Source organism: Saprolegnia parasitica (assembly GCF_000151545.1).
Source record: "Saprolegnia parasitica CBS 223.65 unplaced genomic scaffold supercont2.120, whole genome shotgun sequence".
Lineage (NCBI taxonomy): Eukaryota > Oomycota > Saprolegniomycetes > Saprolegniales > Saprolegniaceae > Saprolegnia > Saprolegnia parasitica.
Window position 1 is genome coordinate 16,672 of NW_012156514.1, and position 23,931 is coordinate 40,602.

General features: G+C 56.7%; 10 protein-coding genes across 10 annotated transcripts in view; 7 read left to right on the forward strand and 3 right to left on the reverse strand.

Annotated features, from left to right (window-relative positions):
• SPRG_21302 (isoleucyl-tRNA synthetase) overlaps nt 1–2,783 on the forward strand; it is a gene marked incomplete at both ends in the record, with an annotated part of 3,451 nt that extends 668 nt beyond the window's left edge. The window contains 7 exons of the mRNA XM_012353317.1: nt 36–215; nt 272–336; nt 391–867; nt 929–1,828; nt 1,884–2,028; nt 2,113–2,271; nt 2,337–2,783. Of these exons, the coding sequence (XP_012208707.1) occupies nt 36–215; nt 272–336; nt 391–867; nt 929–1,828; nt 1,884–2,028; nt 2,113–2,271; nt 2,337–2,783 (2,373 nt within the window). The remainder of the gene's footprint in view (nt 1–35; nt 216–271; nt 337–390; nt 868–928; nt 1,829–1,883; nt 2,029–2,112; nt 2,272–2,336) is intronic.
• A 933-nt stretch (nt 2,784–3,716) lies between these two features.
• On the reverse strand, nt 3,717–4,937 carry SPRG_13601 (hypothetical protein; the record flags this gene model as incomplete). Its single annotated transcript, XM_012353306.1, has 4 exons — nt 3,717–4,166; nt 4,215–4,352; nt 4,408–4,541; nt 4,589–4,937. The coding sequence occupies 4 exons, from the start codon at nt 4,935–4,937 to the stop codon at nt 3,717–3,719; spliced, it is 1,071 nt and encodes a 356-aa protein (XP_012208696.1).
• Nucleotides 4,938–6,800: 1,863 nt separating this feature from the next.
• On the forward strand, nt 6,801–7,549 carry SPRG_13602 (hypothetical protein; the record flags this gene model as incomplete). The annotated part of the gene is made up of 1 exon (XM_012353307.1): nt 6,801–7,549. A coding segment is annotated over one exon (749 nt), but the record flags the coding sequence as incomplete, so codon positions are not given.
• Nucleotides 7,550–8,373: 824 nt separating this feature from the next.
• SPRG_13603 (hypothetical protein) lies at nt 8,374–9,150 on the forward strand (the record flags this gene model as incomplete). Its single annotated transcript, XM_012353308.1, has 1 exon — nt 8,374–9,150. One exon carries the CDS (start codon nt 8,374–8,376, stop codon nt 9,148–9,150), a length of 777 nt encoding a protein of 258 aa, XP_012208698.1.
• Nucleotides 9,151–9,366: 216 nt separating this feature from the next.
• On the reverse strand, nt 9,367–14,728 carry SPRG_13604 (hypothetical protein; the record flags this gene model as incomplete). Its single annotated transcript, XM_012353309.1, has 2 exons — nt 12,582–14,728; nt 9,367–12,510 (listed from the first exon to the last, which is right to left on the reverse strand). The coding sequence occupies exons 1-2, from the start codon at nt 14,721–14,723 to the stop codon at nt 9,367–9,369; spliced, it is 5,286 nt and encodes a 1,761-aa protein (XP_012208699.1). The 5' UTR covers nt 14,724–14,728.
• A 909-nt stretch (nt 14,729–15,637) lies between these two features.
• Nucleotides 15,638–16,390, forward strand: SPRG_13605 (hypothetical protein; the record flags this gene model as incomplete). The annotated part of the gene is made up of 1 exon (XM_012353310.1): nt 15,638–16,390. One exon carries the CDS (start codon nt 15,638–15,640, stop codon nt 16,388–16,390), a length of 753 nt encoding a protein of 250 aa, XP_012208700.1.
• Nucleotides 16,391–17,584: 1,194 nt separating this feature from the next.
• SPRG_13606 (hypothetical protein) lies at nt 17,585–18,487 on the forward strand (the record flags this gene model as incomplete). Its single annotated transcript, XM_012353311.1, has 1 exon — nt 17,585–18,487. One exon carries the CDS (start codon nt 17,585–17,587, stop codon nt 18,380–18,382), a length of 798 nt encoding a protein of 265 aa, XP_012208701.1. The 3' UTR covers nt 18,383–18,487.
• Nucleotides 18,488–18,982: 495 nt separating this feature from the next.
• Nucleotides 18,983–19,780, forward strand: SPRG_13607 (hypothetical protein; the record flags this gene model as incomplete). Its single annotated transcript, XM_012353312.1, has 1 exon — nt 18,983–19,780. The coding sequence occupies one exon, from the start codon at nt 18,983–18,985 to the stop codon at nt 19,778–19,780; it is 798 nt and encodes a 265-aa protein (XP_012208702.1).
• Nucleotides 19,781–20,635: 855 nt separating this feature from the next.
• SPRG_13608 (hypothetical protein) lies at nt 20,636–21,531 on the forward strand. The gene has a single exon (XM_012353313.1). It carries the CDS (start codon nt 20,658–20,660, stop codon nt 21,447–21,449), a length of 792 nt encoding a protein of 263 aa, XP_012208703.1. The 5' UTR covers nt 20,636–20,657; the 3' UTR covers nt 21,450–21,531.
• A 205-nt stretch (nt 21,532–21,736) lies between these two features.
• Nucleotides 21,737–22,567, reverse strand: SPRG_13609 (hypothetical protein; the record flags this gene model as incomplete). Its single annotated transcript, XM_012353314.1, has 1 exon — nt 21,737–22,567. One exon carries the CDS (start codon nt 22,565–22,567, stop codon nt 21,737–21,739), a length of 831 nt encoding a protein of 276 aa, XP_012208704.1.
• Nucleotides 22,568–23,931: the final 1,364 nt, after the last annotated feature.

Here is a 23,931-nt window from a genome sequence, read left to right on the forward strand (position 1 = left end):
TTCTCTCGGAGCGTGTCGATGCGACGCCCATATAGGTCCAAGACGGCTTGATCTCGCAGGGCTACAAGCCAGTGTACTGGTCGCCGTCGTCGGGCACGGCGCTCGCCGAGTCGGAGCTCGAGTACAACGACGAGCACACGTCGCAGTCGGCGTACATTCGCTTCCGCCTCAAAGCCCCCGCCGGTGTCCTGTCGGCCCACGCCGCCAACGCCACGGTAACCCGTCCTTTCTGGCCGTCTTTAAATATTGAATCACACGTCATGACAACTAGATCTCGGCTGTCATTTGGACGACGACGCCATGGACGATCCCGGCCAACCGCGGTCTCTGCTTCCGGTACACAACCCTAACCTCGCTCTCGTGACGACCTCACGTATTTGTTGTCGCTAGGAGCGACTTGACGTATGCCCTCATCGAGACAGCGCCAGGTGCCTACGACCTCGTGGCACAGGACCTTGTCGAGACGTATGCCAGCACGATCTTGCAGCAACCCGACATCAAGATCGTTGCGACCTTCTCGGGTGCTGACGTCCTTGGCAACGTCTTTGCCAACCCGTTGGACGAGAGTGTCGACTCGATCGCGCTTCTCGGCGACCATGTGACGACCGACGCGGGTACCGGCGTGGTGCACACGGCGCCGGCCCACGGCCAAGAAGACTACCAGGCGTGGATGGCGCACCACGCGCAGTGTGGCACGGACAACAGCATGACGTGCCTTGTCGACGGCAAGGGCAAGTACACGGCCGAGGCCGGTCCGCATCTCGCGGGCCTCTTTGTGCAGACCAAGGGCACGGCCGCGGTCCTCGAGGCGCTCAGCGCCAAGGCAGAAGCGCTCGTGCATTCGGCCAAGCTCGTGCACCGTTACCCGTACGACAATGTTCTCCACATTACGTAGATGGACAATGTGACGAACGGAATGCATGTCTAGGTACGACTGGCGCACGAAGAAGCCGATCATTTTGCGCGCGACCAAGCAGTGGTTTGCCAAGCTCGATACGCTGCATGCGCTGGGCCATGACGCACTCAACGACGTGGCCATGCACCCCAAGTCGTCCCGCCGCCGCCTTGAAGCGACGCTCTCGAGCCGGAACGAGTGGTGCATCTCGCGCCAGCGGGCGTGGGGCGTCCCGATCCCCGTCTTTTACGACCTCGAGACGGACGAGCCGCTTTTGACGACCGACTCGATCGAGCACGTGCAGCGCGTCATGGCGGCCAACGGTGGCTCGGACGCGTGGTGGACGCTGCCGCTTGCCGAGCTGCTGCCGCCCGGGTACGATCCGGCCAAGTACCGCAAGGGCATGGACACGCTCGACGTGTGGTTTGACTCTGGCAGCTCGTGGCTCGCCGTTTTGGATGGCCGCCCGGCCGACATTTACCTCGAGGGCTCGGACCAGCACCGCGGGTGGTTCCAATCGTCGCTCCTCACGTCCCTTGCGGTCCAGAAGAAGGCGCCGTACAAGCAAATCATCACGCACGGCTTCATTTTGGACGAGCGGGGGCAGAAAATGTCCAAGTCCCTCGGCAATGTGCTCGTGCCGAGTGACATTATTGACGGCAAAAAAAAGCAAAACATCCCCGCGTACGGTGTCGATACCATGCGGTTCTGGGTCGCGACGACCGACTACACCAACCAAGTCTCGGTCGGCCCCTCGACGATGGTCAAGGTCAGCGACAGCGTCCGCAAGGTGCGCAACACGGCGCGGTTCTTGCTTGCGAATTTGAACGACTTTGACCCGCGCACCGACATGGTGCCGTACGAAGACTTGACGCCGCTCGATCAGTACATGCTGCACTTGCTCTCGGAGCTCCAGACGACCGTCACGGACGGGTACGCTCGTCGCATCATTTTTCGCGATTTTTTTCGTATTGATGTCGAGGGGTAGGTATGAGACCTTTGCGTTCAACAAGGTGCAGCAAGCGCTCGCGCACTTTATTGCGACGGACCTCTCGGCCTTTTACATGGAGGCGTGCAAGGACCGTTTGTACTGCGAAGCGCCGCAGTCCCCGCTCCGCCGGTCGACGCAGACGGTACGGCTTTTTCCAATTTTCGGATTTTTCCAATTTTCGGATTTTCAATTGTCGGATCTTTAACGTGTTTTTGGACGTACGTAGGTGCTGGAAATGGCGCTCCGCACGATCAACACGGCGATCGCGCCTGTGATTTGCCACACGGCCGAAGACATCCGCATGCACCGCCTCGCGCAGTACACCAAGCAACTCATCAACGACGTGCCGGGCAGCGTCTTCCTCGACGGCTGGTTCCAGTCCGAGGTACACACGACGCTGAAATGCGGGAATATCAAGAAACATCGGAAATATCGTGTCCATGACGATAGGCGCAATGGCACAACCCGGCGCTCGCCAAGGACTGGGACATCCTCCGCCAGCTCCGGTTTGAGGTCAACCGCGTCGTCGAAGCCATGCGTGACGCCGGCGACGTCAAGACGACGCTCGAGTGCAACGTGCACATTGGCGCGTCACCCGAGCTCCTCGCGATCCTCGCGCGCGTCGATGGCCGCGTTCTCGAAGACATGATGCTCTGCTCGGGCGTCACGCTGACGCCGCTAACCACGGACGCGTCCCACACGCTTCAAGTCGGCGACTCGTCGCTGCCGTTGCATCTCACTGTGACGCTCGCGAGCGGCCACAAGTGCCCGCGCTGCTGGAAGTACTCGCCGGACGTTGACGCCGCCATGACCACGCTCTGCGAACGCTGCGCCGCCGCGTGCGGCCATGCGACCGTCGACGCGCTGGTCGACGCGCTCACGCCCAACGACGCTTGAGTGCCGGCACGATGGTAGAGAGGATAGAGGACCCCTTTTTGCGTCAAGATTTTGATTTCTGCAGACAATTTGGGCTGCTGCAGGTGGCACGAGGTGGTCGCAGCGGTCGAGGTACATCGGCCAGCGCGCGTCGCTAATACCTGGCGTACAAGTTGCGGACCAATTCGCGGGACAAGGTGCTATCTCTCACGCGGAGCACAAGGTTGGAGACAGTGCGCTGCTCGGGTCTTGAAGTAGACTTTGTATGGCGTTGGTGCAGCTGAGCGACGCTTCGCATCCACCGCCTGCCCATCGGCGGTTGCGATTTTTCAAACGTACAAGCCGCGGTGTGTTTTGCATCCACTTCTTGCTGCCATTCTTCATGGGCTTTTGGACCATCTATGTGTGGGCAGCGGCCGTCAACGATAACCGGCTCCACTATACGCTGCCGCCGTACGTCTAGCACACGAGTCCCCGAGTTCCAATCGGTTCACGACGCTTTTCTTGTACCTCAACGATGTGGCGGGGGCGGCGTTGTCGCCGTACCCAGCACGCTCTGGTCATCGACACGTGCGACCTTGAACGAATGCAACAAGGGGCAAAGCGTGGCCGCGAGAAGCTTGAGCGCCGCGTTCTTTGACGTTTTGACGCCCGACATGGAGATTGACCGGCTAAGCGAGCACGGGGTGCCCCCCAATGGGGCATGGCATCGACGGGGGCGCGAATGCATGCTTGTGGACCGACGACGCCAACGAGGGCACGCTCTTTGGGGAGTGCTCGCGCAATTACGCTATTTCATACGACTGCCTTGAACACGACCCGACGATGGGAAGTGCTCCCGAGCGTCCATGTACAATATATTTGTTTTATGCACCTTTTTCTGGTACATGGTCGTACACGCGCTGTGTTTTCATGTCCACAAGAATCGTGTGTCGGTGCCAGCTCAAATGCCCACTACGTCGTCGAGGCGGTGGCAGCAATAAAGGCCGCGATGGCCGCAACGCCGCGCGCCGCCATCTCGTTGAAAAAGAAGCCCAACACGGGGGTGATGTGGGGGGCGAGGGGCTCGACTTCAACCGTGAGCGGCACGTTTTGGCGCCGCAAGATCTCTTCGAGGCGCTTGCAGTCGTCGCTGAACGCTTCCTTCCCGCCGTAATGCAGTAGCATCGGACACATGCCGGTAAAGTCGCCATGAATCGGCGACACGAGCGGATCCTGCAGCAGTGACGCCGGCGCGTCCGTCGGGAGGTACGCATCCACGTGGAGGCGCAGGTGGTGGGCGTGGATGACGTCGACGGCTTTGTACTTGGCATACGACGGCGCCAGCGCAGTGACATCGGCGTTGCACCACGGCGACACAAGCACCGCGCCGGCGGGCGATGGAAGCGGTGTCGCTACCATACACTGTTTTAGACACTGTAATAGACACTGTAAACAATGTCGAGTCACTACCTCGGGCACGCAGCGTTTGCAAAAGGGCCAAGGCGAGGTTGCCGCCGGCCGAGTCGCCAAACAAAAGACATGTCGCGATGGAAAGGTCGTCACAAGGTACTCGTACGCGGCTTGGGCTTCGTGGATTTGGGTTGGAAACTATCGACAAGATGTGTGCATCATGCCATCAACATGCAACGTTTAGAGCGCGCACCCGCGCCTCGGGCGCCAGCGTGTACTCGAGCGCAAGCACACGCAGATCGATGCCATGGGTTGTAGCCAGCGCCGCGCGCAACTCGGCGAGGCCAGAGAGGTATGTCCGTGCGTCGCAGGTGGTGTAGCCGCCACCTGCAATGGCCCATGGGTTAGGCCGAGAACGCAAGAGACAAGCACACCGTGCATGTAGAGCAGGATCGGGTCGGTGCGGCTGGCATCTGGGGCGTCGCCGAGCCAGAGGCCTTGAAAGCCAGGACCAGAGACGTCGGCGATGCGGTCTCCGATGCCGAGGTTGGCCACCTTGGACGAGAGAACCGCCATGCGCCGCGCCGCCATGCGCTCGTTCTCGAGGATGAGGTTGAGGTACTGCACCGAGAGCGCGGTGCGGAGCGACCAGCCGTCGACGGGCGGTGTGTAGCGGCCGAGGCAGTACTGAACCAGAGTCGACAGCGCCAGGCCGAGAAAGCGCAGTCCGAGTCGCAGCGGCGTCTGCGGCGGCATCATTGGCAGCGACGCACGCCACTCCATTGTCGTCGGTCGAATGCAAATCGCGAAATGATCACCACCTGGTTCCTGACCACCAAAGTCTGAGTCTGGCAGTCGAGTCAACCCACGTGCTTCGACCGTAGCTGGCCACTGTTCCGCAGTCAATGTCCCGCAGTAGTAAGGTAGCTCATGCAATGAGATGTTTAACAGGCGTCCCTGGTATCGGCAGCGTTCTTGTGGCTTGTACTCGCCCAGCTCTGCCTTGCTAATGACTAGCGGACCTCCCTCTTGTCTCCGTTGATCAGTGATTTGTTTCGAACGGCGTCAGAAGATAAGCGTTTGCTTCACTGTTTCAAACACGTTTAAAACGGGTTTCAAACAGTATAGACTGTTGCATGACGTGGCATTCTGAAAATCCTCTGTGGCCGAATCCACTTGTTTATGAACGTGTTTCGCGTTATCTTCGTTGTTACAAAGAGTTGACATACGTAGAGACTAGCAATCTCCTTCTTCATTCACTCGCCAGGCCGTGGAAGATCTGGATGCCGAATCCACTTCCACACGAAACTCATCGACCGGAACGTCCTCCTCCGTGCCGTCTACATCATCCACGTCATGATCTACGTCTACCCCGGTGACAGGTGCAATATGCACCGCTCGAGACGCAATGTGGGGGTACATTCGAGTGCACATTGCAAAGGTTCACATACCGCCGCGAGATGCCGTCGCTGTTGTACATGGCGTAGTCCTCGACACCTGCCGACACGAAGGCACCAGCTGAGCGAGTGGCCGCAACGCGTCGCGCAGCCCGTTGCTTTGGCCAGCAGTGGCGTTGTGGAGAAGGCTGAGAATAAACATATTGCTGGGTCCCTTTGGTGTTAAGTCATGGACGCCGTTGGCCACGTCGTCCATAAAGACAGCTTGACGCATGACATACATACTACATCGACACGCGTCGACGTCGTCACAAATACGGTTCACGAGGGAGTCGACATTGACGGCAAAAGTCGAGGATGCGGACGATGATGATCCAGGATGACAAAGCTCCAGAAGGACGATTGTGATTGGCTATGGCAGCGCTGACACGTCATCGCCACGGCTGGAGGGACTAGGAAACGCAGGTGCGCACGATGGATTCGTCTGCATGCCAAGATAACAAATCCAGAAAGGCTAGTTCGTACACGATCGCTTTGGACATATCATTGGCAACCATCATCATCCGTTGCGGAGGTCATGGGATCGATCCTCGTAATCTGCCGTGAAGCAAATTCCGAGCCGAGACGTGCGCACCCATGACAAAGGCAAGCTCCTGTAGCATCACCTGGCACACCAACGCCGTACAGGTAAATATGTACGACCCAGAAGACAGTTCAAGCTGACGGCGCAATAGACCAGTACTACTCGTGCAAGCTCGGCATGATTACCGCGCACAGCAGTTTCTTGCCGGTACAAAGTATTGGACGGACCTCGTAAATTGATTACAACGCTGCTGACAACGCTGGGTCCATCGCCTTCGCGATCAGTGCTTTGCCGCGCTTCTGGCCACGAGACTCGCGTTACACGGGCCATCATCCGCCGACTCGGACTGGCCCGCGGCATGATATTGGCCGTAAATCCAATCTTTTTCATCTCGTTTTCCACCAATCCGCAGCATTCGATTCGAACTCAATGGTACGTTAGTGTACTTTGAAAAAATCCTATCCATCCATACACCAACCGCACCATTCGAAACCGCACCAACGATGCCAACGATGACGTCACGCGTCCTTTACTGAATTCCAGCTGGCAGAGCTTCTTGATGTTGCCGTGTTGCTCACGCCATCGGGTATGGTTGCCGAACAGTTTGCCGAAGGTCATTTTGGGGGCTTGGCATTTTTGACGTTTGTTCATTTTTTGTTTTGTGCTGCATGTGGCAACCGATTGTCGTTGGCGTCCTCCTCGCACTCGTCTTCGTCGGCGCTGTCGCCGTCGGGCTCAAGCAGCGCCACTCGCCGCCCCCCGCGCGGTTTCAATCCCGGTCCCCGACAGCGCTCTTGTGTTTTCGGTCGCTTTGTCTCGCTTTTTACCTCGTCGTGCTCGTTGCGCAGTGGATTAAATCTGGCTTTGCCGCCTACAACTTTTACACGTTCTGGAACTTCAACCTTCAGGCCGTCTACTTTGCATGGACGCTGCTCGCCTGCGTCGTCGGGTCGGTCAACAGCCGCGGGCTCAACACCCTTTTTGATGTCGTCTTTGCCAACAGCTTTGTCGTCGCGGCCGTCTTTTGGGGCGTGCTCTACTCGCCCAAATACGGGGTCACGTGGCTCCAAGTGGCCCAACACGGCGTCAATTCGGTGCTGCTCCTCCTTGAATTTGCACTCAACGATTTCTCCGTGCAGCCGCGCAGCTTGATATATGCGTCGTTTCTGCTGCCTGACGTCTTTGCTGCATTTGCGTGGGTCGCGCGCGAATGCTGGCTGGACTATTGGGTCTATTCGTTTCTCAATGTCTACAAGGGTGCCTCCCCGCTGTGGTACGTGGGCATGCTTCTCGGCCACTGCGTCTTTTTTGGCCTGGCGATCGGTCTCTCCAAGCTCAAGCAGAGTGTTCGGCGCGATGCCACGGAGCTTACATCTCCCTTGGTGCGCGAGTCGATCAGTGTTCAAAAAGTCTAGTTGTTGTTGAAGCGGGTCGTCTATTACAATAACAATACGGTAGATAAAACTATGCTCGATAAAATGGTCGGACTTTCTTCATTGTGTACACTGGGTTAAGGAACTTGCAACACGTCCAGTTAAAAAAGATAAAAATTGAAAGTGAGTGAAGATTAAAGTCGAAAGAAATGTGCGAAGCTGTAGCGTGGCGATGTGGAATCGACTTGCGTCCGGCGGTTGTCGGACTCAGTGTTGCGCTCGTACGTTTGGGTCGTGGGCGACTGCACCCAATTTGTTGCATTTTTCTTTGGCCGTCATAGTATCTCCCAGTTTTCCTCTCGGATGGCTCCGGGCTTGTAGCCAGCAGCGAGACACCCGAGTATTTTGACGGTAGCACACAATGGTGGTTCCCCATGCGATCCTTAATGGTTGGATCCGAATGGCAGAGGTATCATGCTTGACTGTACATGTATTACCAGAGCACCGAAATGGCGAAACGTTGCGTTGTGGTCAGGTGATCACTGTCTGGTCACAACAACCACACACAACAACAATTGCTGCTGGTCATGCCTTCCAGCGACATCAATCTGGCCTCAACGCATTTCTCGCCGCTTCATTTTCATTGTACGACGCAGTCTCTTGGCGACCAAAGTACGCCAGACTGCAATAAATTAGGCGCAAGAAAACACTTCTGCACGCGATAGTTTTCGAACTGTACAACCCACCGCACAATCCAACTATGTAGGTGGGTCGCAGGTTTCCGATGGTTGGTGGTTAGTTGTCCGCGTCGCTGCTGGTGGTGGGGGTTGATCCTTCGCCATTCTTTTTTTCCCAGTCACGAGATAATGTGGCAACCCGTTGTCGTCGGCATCTTTCTGGCGCTCGTCCTTCTTGGCGCTGTCCTCCTCTTGCTCCGCCAGCGAGCGTCCCCCGCACCACCGTGCGTGTGCTATCCAACTCGGTATCCCAAGGTCCTGCTCGGTGTGCGGTGCATGAGCCTTGTCTTTTACACCGCCGTCATCATCGCGCAGTTTATCGAAGCGGGCATGGTCGCCGAGTATGTCTACTACACGTTCTGGAACTTCAACCTCCAAGCCATTTACTTTGGCTGGGCAATCGTCGCGTCGATCGTCGGGTCAGTCGACAGCCACCGCCGCAACACCCTCTTTGACGTGATCTTTGCCAACAGCTTTCTCATTGCGGGCGTCTTCTGGGGTGTGCTCTACTCGCCGATTTACTCGGTCACGTGGCTGCACATGTCCCAGCACGGCATCAATTCGGTGCTTCTTGTGCTCGAATTTGGACTCAACGAGTTGCGTATTCAGCCGCGCAGCATGGTCTACGCGTCGATGCTGCTGCCCGACGTTTTTGGCGCGTTTGCGTGGGTCGTCCGCGAATGCTGGGTCGATGACTGGGTGTACCCGTTCCTGGACGTCACCAAGGACGTCGCACTGCTCTGGTACATCGGGATGCTCCTCGGCCACTGTGCCTTTTTTGGTCTTGCGATGGGACTATCCAAACTCAAGGCGCATTGGCTCCGACACGCGCCGCCAGTATCCTCGCCGTGGCTAGACGCACCTCTGAACGATGAAGAGAAAGACCAACCACTTCGCCTTGTCTGACCAACTAACTTATATACTAGTATACAAAAATTCTACTCGAGGGCGTGTTACCCACATACGCTAGCATATTTTGGAAGCACGCAAATCGGCAACAACTCATCGCTGGCTGCTTGCTGACTGCCGTGTTCCGAGACGCGACGTCGACGTGTGGACTTTGGCAAACTATCGCGCCAGCACACGCGACCGGTTGGCGTGATGCGAACGGGCGAGCAGCTACTAGTACTCGATTAACGGCAGAGCCGCTTGCGACGCCTCGTAAAACGCGTGGCCGCGCGGCACCGGCGCTGGCGCCGGCAGTGTAAAAATGCGCCACAGTTTGATATCAAACGCGTAGAGCCGACCGCGGTAGCGCAGCGGCAGAATCCCGTTGAGGACCGCGGACGCTTTATCGAGGTAGTAGACGTCCTCGTACTTCCATTTCGAATGCCAGAAAAGGTATCGCGCACCGGCATAGAGAAAGTGCGAGTGGATATCACTGCGCGGGGCTTCCGTGAGCGTCATGCGAACAACGACGTAGACCACAATGTTGCAGGCGACGACGACGCCAATGAGCGTCCAGAGCCGATTCGTGCTGCCAATGTAGATCGTCGCCGAGTTGCAAATGAGCTGAAAGTCGACGTGGGCTGCATAGCATGCATCGGTCGAGAGCGTCGCCGAGTGGGTCACCGGGTACGTGGCACTAAGGATCGCAGCGACGAGCCACACTAGGAGGCTGTTGGGGGTTGCGCAGTACGGTGTATACTCGAGCGTGACGACCATGAGGAGGTCGTTGACAACCGATAGAAGCCACGTGACTTCGCTGGCCGCGAGCCACGTCTTGTACCACGGATTCGACGTGCTCTGAAAAAAGCTGTATCCGCCATCGTACACCAATTCGAGCGTGCCGGTCGAGAGGAGACAGACTGCGGTCAAGCTACGGACAAAGAGGAGCGGGCGGCCGACCCAAACGATGCCGCCGACGCGGTTGAGCACGAGCATGTTGAGCCCCTCGACGTGCCCCCGGCTTGAGAGAATGTAGAGACCAACGACGGTCGCGACGCAGATCATGACAAAGGTCACATACTGGACACACGCGCGGGCGTACGAGGCGACGATGGTCGAGAGTTCCCAGCGCTGTGCCTCGCGCGCCACCAGCGAATGGTAGTCCGACATGATGGAGATCGCGCCCACATCGCCTTGAAATGACACGACCTCGCGCGTTCCCCGGCTCCAGTCATAGAGATAAAACCAAGCAAAATAGTCAAACCGACGATCGCTCGGGTCGAGGAGCTGCGACGTGTACATGGTCAATGGCGCGGAGAGGTTGGCGATGCCCATTTGCATGAGCGAAATGTTGAGCGCTTGGAGGTCCGACCGGGCGTGGGCGAGCAGCGGGGTGTAGGCAGAGTACCCCGAGTTGACGCACGCCGGTAGAAAGGCCATGGTGGCGTTGAGGTACCGCGCACACGCTGTCGGGCTCGTGCTGGACTGCGCACAGATCGCTGCAATGTCCATGCCTGGATGCGAGAGAAGCGATGGGAGGTTGCTCAGCACGGCCGCCAAAACGAGGTATGTGGCCGACATGCCAATGCTGCTAAGGGTGTTGGAGGTCGGGCACGTGCCTCGAGAGAGCAGCGTGCGAGGGCCCGCCGAGATGGGCTGCGGACTGCCGTCGTCACAAAGCAATGGCCCGCCGGTCGAGAAGAAACCGATGTCGGCCCACGCCGCTGGAATCACAAGGTTCGAGTCGATCGTCGAAATGTTGGCAAACAGCTTTTGGCAGTGCGGCTCTTGTCGGAGCCGTCGTCGCACGTACGTTTTCAGCTGCTGCACCGCGGCCTTGAGGCTCATTGGCGCGGGGACATAGTAGACATCGACCGCGCCAAACGGTCCGAGCACGGCATCTTGCACGAGCGTCATGGCGCGGGTCAGCGGGGATGTCAGCGCACCGGCAGCCGTCAGCACAGAGGTTGCCGAAGTGTTTACGAACGCAAAGTTGGCGCTCGATCGTAGTAGACTCTGCCCTGCGATTCCCAATGTCGCATTGGTCGCGACGGCCATCAAGTCGTTGGCCAGCCCCCAGTACATCTTGTACGACGTGGCGTGCGTGGATTGGAACGAGCCGTTGGTCGCTTGGAGCGTCAGCGGGTAGACTCCGCCGTACGCGTTGCTGATGCTATACGTGTTGATCAAACCAAGTGTCTTGAAGGTTTGCCACTGCAGCGTATACGACGTAATGCGAGCCGCTGTCCAGTGTGCGACTTCGGCAGAAATCGGAACAAGGGCGTCGGTTTGCACCGAGGCGAGCCAGCGCTGGCCAGCCATCGTCGTTGCAAGCTCGTTGCCAAAGGCGATCTCAAAGGCCTCGCCGTACCCACAAGAGAGCCAGGCGCTCCACGCGACGTTGCGCAAGACCGCCTCGAGGTAGACAGCGCCGTTGGACGCCATGGCGTCGCAGCGTGACGCGCGCGACGCGGTTGCGGCCACACTCCAAGTTTTTGCAAAGTCAACATAGCAGTAGGCAGTAAAGATCCAGGGAACATGGCACGCACTCGTTCGACGAAGATCGCGGATCGCAGCCGTGGTGCTGTTGAGTAGCGTGTACTGCACGATCGACGGGTGGAGACGCGACGAGATGACAACGCCGGACGAGTCGTTGTACGCACCTGGCAGTGCGAGGCCCGCATCGTCCAAATCAAAGCCCTGCTGGGTTGACAGCGGCATGTAGAGCGTAAACTCGTTGAGGTAATTCGCGATGAACGCATGGGCCCCGGTCATATTGAAGGTCGCCCATGAGAGATCGTTGGCCAAGTTGACGCGGGACACTTCAAAGTACGAGACGCTGCCAATGATGGCCACAATGATATAGACAAATCCGAGGGCAGCAAAGACCGGGTTGTTTTCATACTGCCACGTGCGGGCCGTGGGGACCATGGGAACCGTTGGAACGACTGGTTTGGCTGCCTCCAGCGCGTCGACGTGGGGTGCCGCCAGCGGTGTCACGTGGTGGTTGTCGCCGTCACGGACGAGCAGCCACAGCCGCAAATCAAAGAGGTAGTCTTGGCCACGGAAGCGAAGCGGCAGCAAGCCGCAAAGGAGGCACGAGACGGCATCGAGCGCCCACACGGTCGTGTCGGACGAGGCCACAAAGGCGTGTGCAACGGACGAGACCAGCAAGTGGTGCTGGCCTTGTCCCCGCGGCGCTGTCGCTGGCGCCACGCGCATCCACTGTGCCACTCGACCAAGAACGAAGGCAAGGACGATGGCCACGAGTTGGGAAGCGACGAGCCAGAGCACGCGAACGAGGCGGCCAATCTCGACCACACCGCTTTGGCACAAGAGCGCGTCGTCCATGTCGGTGGCGCTGCACGTGCGGGCAATCTGCATGTGCGGTCTCATCGGATAGATCGACTCGAGCACAAAAACGAAAGCCACAAGAGGTATGTGGCCACCTGTGCGAGGCGCGGCGGCGACGACGACGCCACCAAGAGGCAAATGTCCGTGACGACGTAGCTTATCCAGCACGCTTCGCCCGCAAAGACAAACTTGTCAAACATCGAGCGCTGGACGATCGCAAAAGATGTGGTGCCGTTATTCGAGGTGTGAAGTGCGATCGGCGACGTGCTCAAAAGGAGCGCGGCCGCAAACCCGCGCAGAAGCAGAAGCGGTCGGCCGACCCACACGGCTCCAACAAACCGGTTGAAATACAAGAGGTTGGCCGCGACGAGCTGGCCGCGCAGCGAGAGACCGTAGAGAATCGAGAGTAGGCCGACACCGATAAGAACGGCCGACGTGTAGTTGACCAAGTAGAATAAGATTTCATTGGCGTTGCTGAGGTAGCGTGTGCCGACACCCGTCGAGTAGCTCACGGGCGTGTACGCGGCCGAAATGAGGACCATGGTCGCGGCGTCGCCTTGGAACGAAACCACCTCGCGCTTGCCTTCGACCCAGTCGCAGAGCATGAGCCAGCCGTAAAAGGTCCACGCGCCGTCGGCGAGGACCGGGTGCAACAGCAGTTGAAAGTCGCTGCGGTTGGTCAACGGTGTTGCAAACTGCATGAGCGATACATTGAGTGCTACGATCGCCTCTGTAACGTTGGCGAGCTCGGGCGCCATATTGGGTGGTGGCGACGACGCCAGAAGCAACCCGAACGACTGCAAAGTGGCCGGACAGCGGCTGTCGCTCTGGAGCGCGCAGATATCGCGCACGTTCCATGCTGCCATGGCGGCACTGGCAAAGAGGAGAGAGAAGCGGCTGGTGGGGACGCGAAGAGGCGCCTGCGTGACGCAGCCGTCGTCGGTGCTAAAACTCTCTTGCACAAACGGGAGTGGACCACCGTACAAGCATAAAATGTTGCCGCCATAAAAGGCGTACACGTCGCTTCGCCACGCAGGCGGGAACGGCGCCAAGGTCGCAACGGGGAGCGCCCGAAACGCGTCGCCTGGCACGGCGGTCATGTAGGCTTGCATCTTGCGGTAGTAGGTTTCAAGCACGCTCGGTACCGGCACAAGCAGCGCGTCAATCGAGAGAAAAGGCCCGATGTACGCGCGGGCCAGCGCCGTTGGGCCCACGTAGTCCGTGCCATCCTCGTTGTTCATGTAGCCGCCGTAGACTTCAAACTCGTCACGGAGTCCGAAAAAGTTGGTGGCGCTGCGCACGAGGCTTTGGTTGGTCAGCTGCATGATCCACCAGTCGTTCCCGAGGAAAAAGTACAGGTTGCTCGACGTCCAATGACCACTGGTGTGTGGTACGCTCTTGACCGTGATCGTCTCGTCGATACCAAGCGCGTTTCGGAGGATCAAGGTCTCGGCAATCCCTGTAATGCCAGCGTTTTGCCACACGTAGACAAACTCGGTCAGTGGCACGCGACGCCAGAAGGCGACTTCTTGGTCCACCGACGTCGTTGGCAGCGCGTTCGAGACAGCGTCGAGCCAGCGTGAACCACGTGGCGACACGAGAATCGCTGCGAGGATTGCGACGTAAAATTCATTGCCGGGGGTGCCAAACTTGCGCAGAAAGGCCGGGACGTTGGTGTTGCGAAGGTAGGCTTCGTAGTAGACGGCGGCATTATAGACGTAGCGTTGCGCACAACGTTCTTGGCGTCGCAGCGTGTGGGCGACTTCCCATTGTTTCTCAAAGTCGACCCAGCACAACTGCGCGTTTGGGTTCTTGATCGCACTCATCGACATGTTGCGCACGTTGGGCACGGCGTACTCGAGGCTCGTGCACTTGGTGAGGGCGAGCGACCGCGCATAGGTGGTGTACACGAGCGTCGACGAGATCGGCGACGTGTACGCCTTGTCCATGCTCATCGCGAGGAGGTCGATGTCGCCCGCGTCCGTTGTCGCCAAGACGGCGTTGGAGACGTCGATGAGGTAGGCTTCGTACCCGCTGAGGTTGTAGTGGGCCCAGAAAAGGTCGTTGGCGAAACTCGGGTTGAGTTGCTGCAGAAACCACACGCCGCAAAAGAGCGAGAGAAGAATGTAGCTGTAGCCAAAGAGTACATCGATGCGCGCCCAGAGACGTCTCGGTGGCAGCGACGACGACGGCGCGAATGGCCCCACGGCGCGGGTTGTCGGTAGCACCGAGGTCATGCTGGTGAAACCGGTTGTCAATGAAACCCACGCCGTTTGAATGTTGAAACCATAAGTGGACTTTTCATACAAAACGCGAGTTGACGTCGATTTGTTGGAGCCTCGGAGCCTCTTGTGTCGCCTGGTGTACAACGAGGACCAATCATTGAGCTCTTGTTGCAAGGAACAACCGGATTATGTCGATCCAAGATGTGCTGCCGACGGCCATAGTAGATGGATCCAAGCACACGACGACCTTCGTTCTAAGGCAAGCAAGACGGTGTGATGGTCCATCGATGTGTGATTGATGCAGCGCAATCGTCAAGATGGGGCTAGATACCTGGGCAAGTTACGCTCTCAATACCTGGACGTCCAAGCTAGGAGGGATTTCCCAAATCCTTTCATAAAAACGTAGCATGATCAATGGCATAGCCCGCTCCTTTGTCTTTATTATTGCGTTTGCGTCTCGCTGGCTCACACATTTAGCTCTGGCTCATGCCAAGCGCGCCGCGCCGTGGGAGGAGCAAGTGGCAGGTAGGTGTGGTATTTGTGGCGTTTTGCCATATTTAAGAGCGTAAAAATGGCGTTTCTGTAGTTTTTCGCAGCCCGAGAGACGCCCTGGGATTGGTCCAAAATGATTTGCGTCGTTCGAAATTTCAACCAGGCGATTTCGCCGCCTGTCCGTCTCAGTCAGGGCATCTCGGGACGTTGGCATGGCGTTCCTCTCTCTGAGCGGCCTATGGATCTTCGATTGCGAGATGTGACGTACTAAGCTGAGGTAGTGCGGCCATGCATCGTGCCAGATCGTGTACGCCCGTCATCTTTGATACCGGTACGAGCAACCTCGAAAGCTCAACAAGTAGCTTGTTCCGACAGCTTGCAGCTGCCCATCCCGTGTCTTGCCCAGAGCTCGCAGGATTCTTCAATCGCTCACGATGCTACTCTGGGTCCAACTGCTCGTCGGGCTCTATGTGGCGCTCGCCATCGCCGCGTCGGCAGTGAGCGTGCGCCAACTCTATCGTCGCCCACGCCCGGACGCCATCTTCCAGTTCCGATCGACGCTGGCGTATGCGTGCCAGCTCCTTTTGCGCGCCTTTGCGGCCGCCCGCTTCATCCTCGTCGTCGTCGCACAGCCGCTCGTCTACGAGTACGCCACGTGGAGCTTTGGCATTCAAGGCATCTACTTTGTGTGTGCCACGATCTATCAAGTCGCGCACCACTGGGCGCGGTACGAGCCCGTGCTCTTCCACCGCGACAGCTACGTGCTCAATACGCTCTTGGACATGAGCTGTGCGAGTGTGGTGCCAGCACTGCTCGCGTTCGCCACGTCTTCCGGCCGATTGGACGGGCAGAACGTGGCGTTGCATGGTGCTTCCTTCGTCGTGTACCTGCTCGAGTTTATCGGCAACCACTTTGTGGTCCAGCGCCAAAGCCTCGGGCTCACGCTCCTGCTGCCAAGCGTCTACGTCGTCGTGCTCTGGCTGCACCAAGAGTCGACACCATCAAGATGGCTCGACCTGTCGGTGCCCGAGGCTGCCATTGGCCATGCGGGTCTCTTTCTGAGCCATGGGGTCGCTTTTGGCCTCTTCTACGGCATCTCGCTGCTCAAAGAGACATACTTGCATGGTCAGTGCCCGGTCGTGGTCAACCAAGGCCCGCCAAGAGCGCGGAAGCTCAGTTTTGTTTGATTCCAAACGTGTTGTGAAAATATGAGTTGGCCTTTTGATCGTACTCGATTTCCATAAGGCGCCGGTACGTACCATCGGGAAATATCCGTGGACGTTGTGCATTCGATAACGTTAACTTCAATTACTCCTTGAAAATTGCGTCGCCCAGTCCCTTCTCGTCCTTGCCGTCGTCTAGCGGAGCCTTCTCTACAACCCCAAGATGCTTTGGAACAGCTATCTTCAGCACGGCGGCAACACCGAACTCTTTTGTATCGAGCTCTGGTCGACGCGCGCCATGCTTCAGACGCACTCGATTGATCTTTCCGACGCTTTACTCCTGATTTGCCTCGATCAGCTTCGACACGTGGCTAAACCACAAGTGGTTAGTCTATCCCTTTCTGGACGTGAACGCTCCGAGTGCACCGCTGTGGTACGCTGGTATCATGGGCGGCCTAGAGTGGGGTCGCTGCCGCGTCAAGCTCCTTGCATGGTCGTCATACCCGCGAACGGCCCCTAATGCATCAAGACAGACACTATGGTCTAATGAAAAGGACTTGGTGATCATGGTGTTGACTGCAGTGTTAAATTTGCCAGCACTGCATATCTGGCACTCGGCTCGTCACGCTGTGGTGCCATTGCTTGATGCGTCGCTCAACGCTCGCAGAGGCAACCCTTGGGGTGCTACCCTTTGTTCCTCGCACAGTCCCGAGTCACGGCCACGAGCGCTCCTCGCTTGCTGCACCGGCCACGCCGCACGAGCGCATTAGGAAGTCTACCATATCTTTATAATTGCATGTAATATACTAGTATGTAACAGGTGAGCCGTCCGGCTGCCACGTCACCAGATCTCCTCCGAACGTGTGTCGCTGCGCCTTGTCGCCGTGTCCACACTATAGTGCGTTCACGGAGGAATTCCGCAGACGTAGCAGCAGAGGCCAGAGGCACCCGCGACCGCGTGCCGACTTCTATGCCACAGCGCGACTGCCAGCGAGCGAGCTATTCGCACCGAAGGCGTGTGGCCTTTTCTAGTGGAGCTGCTGAGCAGAGTAGCCACTTTCGAGATCCAAGCGTCCGAGAGTAGCTACGCCAGCCATGGCGACAGCAGCGGCGATTCGAATTTGATTTTCGATGGTTTCAGTGCCCGAGGCAAGATACTTCCTCAACAACCTTGGATCATCCTCGCTCGCCACTTTGAAATTTGCACCGATCCGATCCATGCTCTGGGTGCAGGTCGTCATTGGCGCCATCTTGGCCCTCGCGCTTCTCGCCTCGGTGCGGTCGATGCACCACCTGCGCCACCGCCCGCACCGCATCATGAGCTTCAAGTACCCTACGCCGTGGGCCTACTATGTGCATTTGGGCTTCCGCGTCGCCGTGGTCGGCCTCTATATCGCCGTGCTCGTCGTCGAGACGTGGCACCTCGGGACAAAGACCATCGCGTACTACACGGTGTGGAACTTTCTTCTTCAGGGTATCTACTATCTCTGGGCCATCAAGTACCAGCTCTCGACGTACGGGTCACGCAACGGACCGACCACGATTTCGCGCAAAGGCGCCGCGCTCAACGGTCTTTTCGACATTTGCTTTGCCAATTCGCTGCTGGTCATTCTCGTCTACTGGGGACTTCTCTACAACCCCAACATGCGCTGGTACAGCTACATCCAGCACGGTGGCAACACGCTCCTCTTCTTGATCGAGTTTGCGCTCAACGGCTTCCTCACGCAGCGCACCAGCGTCGTCTTTATCGCACTTTTTCCAGCAATGTATGCCATCTTCATCTGGATCAGCAACGCGACGTGGCTGAACGGGTGGTGGCCCTACCGCTTTCTCACCATGAGCTCGCCCGTCGCGCCGCTCTGGTACATTGCCGTCTTTGTCGGTCACTTTGTCATGTATGGCGCCACGTATGGCATCTCGCTGCTCAAGGCCAAGCTGCTCCCGACATGCTGCCCGGTCTTGGAGAAGAACGCTCTTCCGATCGTGGCCACGGCCCAAGGTTTGACGATCGTCTAGTTTTCCACGGGTGGCATATCTTTTTGCGCATTTAACGCCTCTTTGTGATTGGCTCGCGCGTTTTTAGAAGCGCCAATCAAAGCGCAGGGTGACATGATAAGATCGGAGTGGTGCAATGTCGAGCACGGTTGGCTTTGGACGCTACGTTGGACGTGCAGAAAACAGCTACTATAAGAACTCGTATACAAGATAATATATCGGACTCGTGTGTATATATGTGTGTGCTCCCTGTGCTCAAACTGCCGAGGATGTACCTATCTTTGACTGATAGCGCGTTCCAATCAGCAAGGATGAATCTTATACGTGCCATCACGATGCATCTACATTTTCATTCTGTATATACTTTGCTGGCGTCGGTCTACCATTCAAGCCGCATCCTTTCCACCTGCCACGAAGAGTGCTATCAGTGTACGCTTCAATTTCCGCCTGCAATCAGCGTTTGCGATCACATTTCCTCGGCTATTTGCAGTGCTGATTGCTAATGAGATCTCTAAGCGCTAATAGGACGAGGTCGCTTTCAAATCTACCGGCAGTTGACCGCGTGCATGGTTATAATGGAACCCAAACTAACTTCATTTTTCAAAACGTGTTGTCGCGCTCATGTGGGTCCAGATCGCGATTGCATGCATGGTTGCAGCCTCGTACCTCGGCATGGGCATCGTCTTGCACCGCGCGCATCAACACGACCGTCAAGGGGAAGTTGCAACCTTGACGTTTACCTCCCGTGTGCGCTACTACCTGCAGCTGGCATTTCGCCTTTTGGTTGTGGCGCTCTTTTGCATCATCTTGGTCATTGACGTGCAAGAGTATGGCACGACGGCCTTCTCGTACTATACGATTTGGAATTTTGCACTCCAGACCGTCTACCACGCCCTTGCTGCCGGCTTCCTTCTGAGCCATTGGAATGTCCACGGCGGCGCCACCGTCGTCGTCCAGTCGCGTCCCCTCAACTCGCTCTTTGACATTTGCTTGACCAACAGCCTCCTAGTCGCCGTCGTTTTTTGGACCGAGCTCTACTACCCGACGATGCCCTGGTACAGCTACATCCAGCACGGCGTCAATACGATGCTCTTCGTGCTCGAGCTCTTTCTGGGCGACTTTGACGTGCAGTCGGAAGACTTTCAATACGCAGGCATGTCGCCCACAATCTACACGACATTCATTTGGATCAGCCACGACACGTGGCTGCACGGATGGTGGCCCTACGACTTTCTCTCGATGGACACGTCTACCGCGCCGCTCTGGTATCTCGGCATCTTTCTCGGCCACTTTGTCTTGTTCGGCGCCGCGTACGGTCTCTCGCGAGTGAAAACGCGGTGCTTCCCGACGCTTCAACCCGAGATGACGTCCATTCCAGGCAATAGTGCTCGCCGGACCTCGTACCAGTCGATTGTGTAGTCAAAGTCATGAAAGATTGTGTATAAGGCCGGCAACGAATGTGTCCTACGACCTCTCTCGAAGCGTTCTCGAATGTCCTGACAACAAAGGCGGCGCTGGTACATGTAGAAGAAACGAGACCGCAATGCAATACTTTGATACGGTACGGGCCGATTATGATCGCGGTTGTAGGCAGGTGCGTGACCGGATGCAACTTCAACCATCAGCTGCGTGTTTTGAGTCGGTTGCGTGATTCCAGTATACCTATTATAAAACTGTATAATATGTGTCAATTAAAACGCATTTTGACAAAGGATTGTGTGATTGTGACGACCCACCGACGTTGGCAATACTTCGTCCCATGCCATACAACCAGAAATACCGAATTGTGGCGGCGCTCGTACGTACGAGAGGCGCCAATTCGCACGGAGCTAATGATTACGTCCGCCGTCTACAAGGGTCCCAATACGTGAACCGACGTGCAACATGAGTGTCAAGAAGTGACACGATAGATCCGATGTCGACACCAATGGGAAAGAGAAGAAAGGAAAGACGCCTACGGGGCTCGAACCCCGCTGCTTGTGAAGCAGGAATCCACCGACTGGACACAAGGTGGTCGACTAATAACATGTAAGTGCCACCTGCATCTTGACAATGCGCGACGAAATTTTTTGCACTTGTGCACCTATCATTCGAGTTCTGATGATCTGGTGATCGCGCCCGCATCAGCCAATCAATTTACAACTACCGCCATCCAGACGACCAAGCAGGTATGATCGCGATCGCCTTTTGATGACCCCATGAGTGCACTGCACGGACGCCCGAGGATTCAGCGGCCAATCCACAATCGTCTATCGGGCCATTGTTCAATTCGCCTCGTACCGACTCAAGCAGCAGCATGTGGGTCCAGCTCGTCATCGGATCGATCCTCGCCGCGTCCTTCGCCATCTCGGGTCATGCCATCTACACCCTCGGCGGTGGGTCAGCCGTCCTCGAGGCGTTCCAGTACAAGACGCCGTCGACGTACTACGTCCACGTGGGCTTTCGATTCGCGATGCTTGCGCTGTATGCGGCAGTTTTGATTGCCGAAGCTGAGTACCTCGGGATCAAGATGGTGTCGTTTTACACCGTCTGGAACTTTATTCTCCAGGGTATCTACTACCTCTGGGCCATCAAGTACCAGCTCGCGACGTCTGGATCGCGTGAGAAGCCAATCACTGTCACGCGCGAAGGCGCGCACCTCAACTCGCTCTTCAGCATTTGCTTTGCCAACTCATTGCTGGTCATTGTCGTCTACTGGGGTTTTCTCTACAACCCCAACATGCGCTGGTACAGCTACATCCAGCACGGTGGCAATACGCTGCTCTTTTTGATCGAGTTTGCGCTCAACGGCTTCCTCGTGCAGGGCACGGACGTGATCTACGTTTCGCTCTTTCCCGCCATTTACGCCATCTTCATCTGGATCAGCAACGCGACGTGGCTCAACGGGTGGTGGCCCTACCGCTTTCTTGCGATGGAGACGCCGGTCGCGCCGCTCTGGTACATTGGCATCTTTCTCGGTCACTTTGTCATGTTTGGTCTCGCACTTGCGATTTCGTCGGCGAAAGCCAAGTACTTTCCGTCGCTCTGCCCCGTCGTCCACGCCAACAAGCTCTTTATGAACTCGATCAACTACGACACGATTGCATAAGATATACTTCCTCGTAATCATACCTTTATAGTTGACATTTTCAGATGATTTTTCATCTATCTATCTATCTATCTATCTATCTATCTATATATCTATCTATCTATCTATCTATCTATCTATCTATCTATCTATCTATCTATCTATCTATCTATCTATCTATCTATCTATCTATCTATCTATCTAGCAACGATGCAGCGATGTCGCACCACACACGTGGGTCGTGTCTAAGCGCCATGCGCAAGGCAACAACGATTTTCAAGACAAAAAAGAATATTTAAATACAAAAATTAGGCGTGGCTCGCGACAAGCTCGTCCTTGGCCGACTGGCAGTGGCTGTAGACGACGTCTTCCTTGGTCATGTCCGTGGTTATGTGGCAGCGCTTGGGGAGGTACTTGGCCTTGGCCTTGGCGAGCAAAAGCACGAAGCCAAAGCACGCAATGTGGGCGACAATGACGCCGAGGTACATGACGGGCGCGATCGCCTTGTCTTGGTTCATAAAGGTATACGGCCATTTCTCCAAAAACGTCGCCTTGCAGATCCAAATGACCGTGACGTACAAAACAGGCCAAACGGCCGCGAACGGCGCGTCGGCGCGCACCATAAAGCTATGGTTCAAGCAAAACTCAAGAATGAGGATCGCATTGTTGCCCGCGTGCTCCATGTAGCCGACCCACCACGTCGACGTCTTGTAGATGACGGACCAGTACACGAGCGCAACGAGGAAACTCGTGGAGAAGATGACCGTGAAGAGCGTCGAGAGCCATTGCCGCTCGCGCGTCATGGGCACCAGTGACGACGATCCGACGTGGCACCACTCGGCCACTTGGACCTTGATGGCCCAGAGGAAATAGACCATTTGGAGCGTAAAGTTCCAGACCGTGTACATGGTGAACGCGCGACCTTCTTGGTGCGTGAGCTGGTAGATGAGCGTCGTGATATAGAGCGCCGCAACCACGACGCGAAAGGCAAAGAGGCCTTTAAAGTGCGCGGCCGACGAGTACTGGATCGCGCTCAGCGAGACGAGCGGCCATGTCTTGGCGACACGGTACATGCCGTGGAAGGCGTAGACGGCGCAGAGGAAGACGATGACCGCGATGACGTAGCCTTGCCAGCCCATGAGATCGAGTGCGCGGTACAGGTGCAAATGCAAAGTGAGCGGCTCGAGTGGTTCCCTGGCCGCAGCATCTGTTTTGCGACAGGCCACGGGCGGGAAGAGACACGAGGAAAGGCTACCAAGGGGCGCAACGGTACCTGGACGCGCTGGTCGAAACACTGCCGTGACTGCAACTGTGCTGTCGAATGCGGCTGCCTGGTTGCGGCGCCATTGCCGACGGGACGTGCTTGAACGCGTTTTTTACAGTGTGAGGGTCTGGCAAAGGCGCTGAAAACGGGCGGACCGTTGTCCGCATCACGTTCGCCGATTGTTCCGCAACTGACGTCACTTGCCCGCCCCAAATGACGCGGCGCCCCGTGAGCCATGAACTGCGTGCTACATTGGCTGCGGTAGCCAGGTGTTGGGCACCGCGGGTTCCAGATGTTGCGCCCGTGCAGCATTGCACGCGCGATGTATTGATTGATGGCATGACGCCAGCGACAGGTGTCGCAGACTGCGTCACTGCATTCATTCATAATGGCATTCATTGGTGTGTACATTTTGAGCCACGACACTTGATGCTGGACGCTTTTGAGGCTTGCTAAAAGACTCGATTTTTGGTCCAACGATTGCAATTTGGGAGGGTTTTCCGATCCGTGGGATAGCATGGTGGGATACGCAGTGGGATATCTCCTGGTCGGACCCGATGCCCTTCAACGATTGCAGTAGCATCCGTCTGATCCCCGTGTCTTTTAACTGGTACGGGACCCAGGATGTCAGTCCATGGCAACAAAAACAACAAAAAAGAAGCGGCTTTCTTTTTTACAATGGCCACTCGTTTCGTTTCGTGCTTGGCATGTAAAGTAATTCAGCCGCACGAGTCGTGTCGCAAGCAGCGAGCGCATTGGACCACTGGTGCTTTGGTGCGTTCAGAGTAGAAGGCTGATTCGGTGCTTGAGTCAAGCACCGAATCAGCCTAGAGATCAAGCAGCTTGACCTCTTGCACACATTCAACGTGGGCGCATGATGATGGCGTCAAACGTTGAAGGCGACCCTCCCATTCTGCAGTCGATAACGTTTCTGACAAAAGTGCGAGGCTCCTTTGGGTCGCTGACTCTATGTGCTGCAGAGCTACAAACCAGTAGACGGACCCCGGGATGAGTCTTCTCGGTTCATCATCGTAGGACACGCCCGTCAACGCAGCAGACATCGATATTCATTTCCAACCCAATGCACTGTACTAGAGCGTAAGGGCATCCACACCGGTTGGTCTTTAGTCCTAAGTCTTTTCCGGATAAGGTCAATTCGTACGGATATCTATTTGCACTCAACTCTTACGGACTTTGAATAAAACTTTTGCTCGCACCGGTTGGTCTTTCGTGGTTTTT

Coding starts and splice junctions, on each gene's coding strand:
- SPRG_13608 (XM_012353313.1), top strand. CDS start 20,658: ATGTGGGTCCAGCTCGTCATCGGATCGATCCTCGCCGCGTCCTTCGCC.